Here is a 7,703-nt window from a genome sequence, read left to right as displayed (position 1 = left end):
TGCAAATACCTCAGCCCCATGAAGAATCTCACGGAAGAGAGAGAGGGCCTCCATTTGACATTTCTGTTCACTAATCAGCATGTCACCCCACCTTCTCTCAGATGACTAAACATATCCAAGTACACACTGCAAATTGATACAGCACCCAAGAACAAGAAACAACATCTTGTATTATACACCCCAGCTGAAGTGATGGGTATTCACATTTACCATCTGTGATTACCCATAGATGAAAAACATGGCACTGATAAAGACAAGCTAAAAGATCACAAAACGTGATCACTCGTGAGTACTAAATTACACAGTTGGCTTTTGCTTCCTGTGGTATAAATAAAACCCACAAACATTAAATGAGAATAATCCAGAAATGGTGCTACAATGAAGTGTAAAATAAAACACCATAATGACTCTCATTTCCCAGGCACAGTTTCACAGTCCGTGCACTTAGCACAATATTCTATACACCTAGCATGCCAGAAAAAACCCCAAAGGCAAAATGTTGCCCTACATTTTTCTTCCCATGAACTTAGCATAAGTAGAAGTTTCCACATTGTTTTTCCTGCAATGTTTGACACTGGTCCCCCAGTCAAAGCTTCTGCTGTGCTGACACACCCTTCCAATAATCAAGTATGTCATGCAGGTCCTCGCCTTTAGCAAACTGCACCTTTTTTCGAAGGGCATTTCCGGCCGTCACATAACAGGCTTCATCACGCTGGCCTTTGCGATAGGGACGAAAGCGCTCCCAGATCCGCAGTGAGCTCTCTGAGGAGTACTCTGGGCTAGAGGAGTAACCAGAGTAACTGGAATGGTGGTGAGCAGGCGAAAGCTGGGAGTAAGATGCTGCATCCCTACGGGAGCGCGTCAGTGGTTTTAGGAAGGAAACCCTCTGGGCTGGGGAGCCCTGGTGAGAGCCTTCATAGTAGAGAGCTGGGACGGAGTGGCGGTGTTCCGAGCAGTGGTAGTCCTGCTGCACCTCCAGCTGCTGCTGCTGTTGCTGTTGTTGTTGTTGTTGTTGTTGTTGATGTTTTTGTTGCTGTTGATGGCAATGGTGTTGTTTCTGGTTGTCCTGATGGGCACCAACACCACCACTGTCGCAACCACCACCACCCCCTCCAACACAGCTTACATTCCCCACTAAAGACAGCCTCTCCAGGTGCTCTCCACAGCCCACTGGACTGGCCCGGTCTGGGTACTGCTGCTGTTGTTGATTACAGGCATCCGGGCTCCTGGGCTCAGGAACATCCAGGCTATACACCCTAGCTCCTCCACGTTCCCTGTCCCGACCCATGGAGCCACAGGAGGTGGTACTGCACTGTTTCTTGACAGCATTTACAATAACCACAGCTGCATCTGCACTCATTTGTCGCTGAATTGGACGTACAGCACTGGCTGGAGGAGGGGGCCTGTAGGGGGGTGTGACCACAAAACCACCACCACTGATCCCTGGGCGCTCAGAGAGAGGGGCATTCAAGGCAGGGAGTGGAGGTGGAGGTGGAATCTTGTTGGGAGCAATGATTTGGCATGTCTCTGTCACCCCTTGGGAGAGTGGGATTAGGCCACGAGTAAGGGAAGATGTGGTTGTGGGTGGAGGGGAGGTGGGATTGGAGGAGCCTGAAGGGTTGGAGACTCCAGAAGCAGCAACGGCTGCTGCATCCAGTTTCAGTGCATCAATGCAGTTGTTAATGATCTGGTTTACCTTGTCCACCTCCATGGCAATGGTGGAGATTTCTGATGCGGAGCCATGTCCATCATCATCTGAGTCATCCCCAATGTCAGTCCCATCATCGTCCCTCAAGTCTTCCCCTCGCATTCCTCCATGCATATCATCTCCCAACCTCTGCATCCCTGCTCCTCCACTTCTGATATCCATATAGTTTCCTTTACTTGTAGCCATGGCCTCAGAAAAGGCAGTGGCCATCTTTTCCACTTGTGGGATTGAGGAGAGCCTTGAGGAACTGGTGTTGGCTGAGTGGAGCATTCCAGAGCTAGAGGATGTGGACATGGGAAGTTTGCCTCCATGGTGGTGCTGATACTGGTGATGTTCTCTGGACTGCTCCTGAAGTTTGTGGACTGCCGATGGATCATTTGCCACTGCTGCTGCCACCTCTGGTCCATAGCGCATTTCCAGTATAGTTTTCTTGACACAGATGGATTTCTTCTTCTCATCATGCATGCGCTTCTTACGGAGACAATAGTAGACCAGGCCTAAAACAATGAGCATGCCAAAAAGGCAGCCCACAATAGTCATTATGTAGTGAGTTGTGGTTGAAGGTGTGGCGACAATCTCATTTGGAGTTTGAGCCCGAGTGGAAAATTGGAGGCAGGTGTGATTGTAACGTTGAGAGTTACGGATGGATGCTACACAGAAGGTGTAATTGGTGTGAGGTTTGAGCTTATTAAGGGTGATCATTTCCTTTTTGTTTTTCAAGTTCATGACATCAGACACAAAAGTGTGGTTGTACTGTGTTAGAATATACATTTTGCTGTAGGGCCTTGGAATCTGCACAATGAGTGAGGCTGATGACAAAGACACATGATGGAGCTTGATGCTAGGAATGAAGCTGTGTTCCGTAGATGAGGAAGAGGGGGTGGGGTCATGGTACGGCCCCACACCACCAAACATCTCTTGTCCGATCCCAGAGGGACCGTCCAGATCTGGTGGAAGAGATGTCATCCCTGGAATCATCACTCCATCTCGACAGTGAGAGTGCAAAATGTTTTTGGCATTACGTCCAGCATGGCCAGCTGCAATGGGACTCAGTAAGGGGAAACCAAACATCTCCCGGGGCGTCTCACACTGAAGGCGGTCATAGGTGTGAGTGACATTGTTGAAGGACTCCAACCAGGTTAGAAAGCTGTAAAGGTCACAGCCACAATGGAATGGATTCGCTGCCAGTTCACACACCATCAACCGACTGAGAACTGTGAATGTAGATGGATCGATGCGGGCAAGTTTGTTGGATGACAGATCAATGCTACTGAGGCTTGGGCACTCCCAGAATGCATTGCTGGCTATAATCTCAATGAGGTTGTGTTGGAGGAAGAGGCACTGCATACGGCCGAGACCTCTCATCATACCCTCAGTTAAGTTTGTCAGCTTGTTATAGCCCAGTTGAAGAACCTGAGAAAAAACACAGAAAATAATATTATATACTATATGTAACAGAGATTCAGAAGGCCAACAGAGGTGGTCTAAATATTTTGCATCATTGCTTTGTTTTGCACATCAGCACTTTTTCTGTTCAAATTATAATTACAACAGACATTTCAGGCTTAATGGTTAACTGGGAGACTGTGAGAAAGTGACATATGAGTGAGTGCTTGTTTTTTATGATAATCTGTACATTCAAATCCATACCTTAATTGTTAGTGATATGATTTCTACTGAGGAAATAAAATAAGAAAAAAATAATCAAAATCTTTCTCACACTGTGGCCAATGGGAAAGTGATAGTGTACTACAAAGGTCTAGTGCATTTTGAACTGTATGTGTTTGGCTTGTTTCATTCATTTCCCCATCACCTGTAGGTTTGCTTGTCCTGCAAAGGCTCCATCCTCTATATAGCTGATTTCATTCTTGGTGAGGTTGAGGTCAGTCAGGTTGGTGAAGCGGTACATGGAGCTGAAGAGCACAGCTTTCAGCTTGTTCTCATTCAGCCTCAAGTCATGGACCGTGTTGTTGATGTGCTGTGGGATAGTCTCATACGGTGGCTGGTTCTGACTGCAGATGGCCAGCCACACATAGCCTTTGTCCCCTTCAATGAGCCAGCAGTCCCCGTTGACCATGTTGGGAAAGTAGGAGATGAATAACAGGGAGGGAATAACAAGAAGGAGAGTGGAGGTGGTAGAAGCACCCTGCATGTTGCTGATGAAAAAAGAAGGGATCTTATCTATACTTATCAAGGAGATAAACTTTGGGGCAGGCAGGAAGAAGGTTGTGTTTGTGGGAGAAAGGGAAGCAACAAATATCAGTTAGAGGAATTTCGAGAAAGGAGAAGGGTCTGGGTTGGGTATAGAAAAAGGGGGTAAAGGCTTCACAATGCCAGTCACAGCTTTATGGTTATCATGGTGATTAGCAGGGGACCCGTGTTATGTCATATCTTGTCGGGCTGCAATGTAGGGTGACACAGCTTGTCTTCATACTCCTCCTTAGACCTCAGTACTGACTGACTCAAATCAATGGACCCTTGGATTAATGGAGAATCTGTAGAAGACAATAAAAAGATAAAGAAGAAAAGAACAATGTAATTTAATTATTATGAAACATGATCGCAAAAGCAAATTTCTTTTACTCATTTTTTCAAGTTATTTTATCTAAGTATTGCCTGAACTTTTGTAACAGTCAATACTTTGTGCTAAAGAATGATAACAAACAATCTTGACTCTAAATATATGGTAAAGGGTAAAAAATCCTTCACCAAAATCCTATTACTCTTCATTGCTTCAGAATTATTCTGAATCTGCAGGCTTCCTAGAATCAGTCTCAATTTTCCTCAAGGGTTGTTCCACTTTTTCTTTTTTCTTCAGCTGGTTTTCTTTCTCATCATGTTGATTTTATACAAGCTGGACTGCCCCAGCAGGTCTCCCTTTAACCTATTGCATCTGTACTTAGTCATTCCCCCTCTTGCCACATCTCGTAATGCTATGAGGTCATAAAGTTTTGCCTGATACCTATGTGCATCCAAAAATTTCCCCTCCGTGCTCAGAGGAGATGTGTCCTTTTTTTAGACACGAAGTGAAACATTAATCACCCAAATACTGACAGCACATTGTCTCTACAGACATTCCTTGTTATGACACTATCCTGCCAAAACCTAAGCTCTATATCCCATCTGCATGTCATTTGAATAGCAGTCAAGCGTTTACATAAGGAGAGGATTAGCTGCCTGTTGCATCATGACAGACATTGTACTCTTGCCGGCTCAGCAGCTGGGGAAAACATACAACTACACACACACATTACACTAACATGCACACTAAAAGAGACAATTGCCCTCAGATAAATATGTGTAGGCTCAAACACATACATGTCCTCATATAAGAAGAGTGTAAATCCATACAGGCACTTACAGATATACAAGTCAGAGCTATCAATAATGATTGATTGAACATACAAATGACATGTGACATGCAGTCGATTACATTACGCAATATGTTTCTACATAGTGTTTGTGATGTTTCCCCAGGTCCTCCTCTTTTGTCTAACATACACTCCTTTTTTCATTCTCTTGATTTCCATCATCATGCCATAAAAAAACACTAAAGAAAATATCTCTCTGTCTTTCTCTCTGTGGAACAGGCCAATTTTCTTCTTTCTGCTCCAAATCCAGACTTCTGTCTAACACCAAGAGAGAATTGAACTCATTCTTGTCTATTCCAGTCCAGATTCCCTGGAGGTGCCAGCAGAGAATCAGGTCCATCCTCTTTTCTAATCTATTTATTACTGCGGAAAATTGTAATACCTAAAATGTGTGAAATGGTACATCATCATGTAGCCCTAATGACTTTAGGCATATGCTGGATTATCTGTCTCAATTTATTATGCATTAACGGGAGGGGGGGGGGGGGGTTGTAAATAAGGTGATGTCAGTTAGCCAACAACATCAAGATGCACATAAATGATTGATTGACTGATGAGCATAGTTCTTCTGTTTGCTGACAGCATTTTGGGAGGCTTATAGGAAGTCCGCCATAGCAGCGTGGACCCCCTCAAGACCCTATGAAGAACTGGAAGAAACAGGGAAAGAGAAATGGGGTGGAGGGTGGGGGGCTGGGGATTGCGGTATATGAGAGCAGAAGTGGACATGACGCCTGGGTGATATTTATAAGCATGGCCAGAGGTGGAGCAGTTGCTCCAGAATTATGCTCAATGAGCTTCACTTAAAGATACCCATTGAAGACTTCTGACACAATCTGACATAGATGTAAGTTATCTTAATAAAATTGGTCTGAAGATCAGTGATGATCAGGTTCCACAGTCCAAATAAAATGATTTTTTTTTCTAAGACAAGAATTGGACGGATTATATTGGTAAAATATTGTGTTTTTGAATGATTTGAATGATTTCTCTACAAATAACAATTTGCTAAGGATACCAAAATACAGCAATACTTATGCTAAAATTTAACAGATTGTGAGGCATATTAAGGTGGATGACACAACACTGTGTGATACAAAATAAAATAAACCAGTCAATCAATCAAATTATATCAGCATTTCTCATAAACTCTGCCACCATTCAGATCAGCAATAATCCCAAAATCCTTTGAGAGTACAGTTGCAATTGATGTATTTCAAGATTTTTACCAACACAACACCTGCAGATATCCCTCTTTTTATTCCTCATTTATTTCACATTTCCTGCAGTACATGAATGTATTGGGACACTCCTTTGCAAATGATTGTCTGAGGTTTATTCCTTTCACATGAGACGTGATCTCATTTGGTGCTCCACATAGTGAAACCCAGAGGGTTCACATGAGGGAAGCTGAAAGCATAGCATGTATGTGTTTAGGGACATGATTACATAATGAGGAATTTGGGACATGCAGAACACCCCAGAGAGAAAGAGCATGACTCTTAACACTGAGTATGTAAGTATCAAAATGTAGGACAGAAGATCACAAACTATAGCATTTTGCATAATGCATATTTAGTCTTCATGTTCCAAATAAAGCTCAGCATGCAGTTGTTGCTATAGTCTATCCTCTAATGATATGATGATAAGCTACAGCATACAAAATACATAGGGGAAGCTTCTTGACTCTTTTTATGGCAGTCAAATCATCTTGACTTGTGCACTTGTGGAACAAATACAGTCATTTAATCTGAGTAGGTCACAGCAGCAGAGATCTAGGAAACTAACTGGTGGCTAACAGGTGGTGCGAGGGTAGCTGCAGGTGTCTGAATGGCCTACTTCCACCTTTTCCCGAAATACATCTGGTACCACAAATCCCCCCTTTTTTAAATCCTTAGTCACAACAGTGGAACAGAGAATACCTAAACACTAGCTCCCTAGCTGTCTTATACTGTGCTTTTCAGTCACCATGTCTCCTGGAGCTTCTCTATATATTTATTTTTTACTGTCCACATTTAAAAACAAAGGAAAACATTACTTAGTCAGGGAAGATTCACTGAGCGGCAATCTCTTTTGTACTCACAATTACACACATTAACATCTGAAGGTTTCTCGATAAAATGACAGTCTGACAGTCTGATGGCTACTGGAGAAATCAGGGTTAAGGGCCCTGTTCAATGAAGGAGGGGCAACTGCTGCTTTTTCACTTTCCCTGTTCACAACCTTTCGGTCACAAGCCTACTTCTCTAACCTTCAGGCCAGGTCAAAGTTTACCAAAGTTGAACTCAATGTTAAAAATGTGTGTGAAATGAATCCACTGATCTAAGAGATTCTGTTGTTACAACAATTGTAATTTAATCACTGCTATGAGAAAATAATTGGGTCACTAAATGAACATTTATTGACAAACTTAAAACTAAGTGTAAGAATGGTTTCACACCCAAATAAAATAATTCTGCTGTGTGCGTCACATGAAGTACAGAGACCAAACAAACACACACATACACATGTCTTCCAGATCTGGGTTACTCAATGTATTCGTATTGATCCTCACCGTTGCCATGGGAACACTTATGATTGACAGTACCAGTTAAGAGTAATTCCAACAGAAAAGGATGTTGTTGGCA

General features: G+C 43.2%; 1 protein-coding gene across 1 annotated transcript; it reads right to left on the bottom strand.

Annotated features, from left to right (window-relative positions):
• Positions 1 to 305: 305 nt before the first annotated feature.
• LOC128378891 (protein phosphatase 1 regulatory subunit 29) lies at positions 306 to 3,860 on the bottom strand. Its single transcript, XM_053338464.1, has 2 exons — positions 3,522 to 3,860; positions 306 to 3,121 (listed from the first exon to the last, which is right to left on the bottom strand). The coding sequence occupies exons 1-2, from the start codon at positions 3,858 to 3,860 to the stop codon at positions 587 to 589; spliced, it is 2,874 nt and encodes a 957-aa protein (XP_053194439.1). The 3' UTR covers positions 306 to 586.
• Between the last annotated feature and the right edge of the window lie 3,843 nt (positions 3,861 to 7,703).

This window comes from Scomber japonicus, chromosome 18 (assembly GCF_027409825.1).
Source record: "Scomber japonicus isolate fScoJap1 chromosome 18, fScoJap1.pri, whole genome shotgun sequence".
Taxonomy (NCBI): domain Eukaryota; kingdom Metazoa; phylum Chordata; class Actinopteri; order Scombriformes; family Scombridae; genus Scomber; species Scomber japonicus.
Note: the sequence above shows the minus strand (reverse complement) of the source record. Positions and strands in the feature narration are given on the sequence as shown.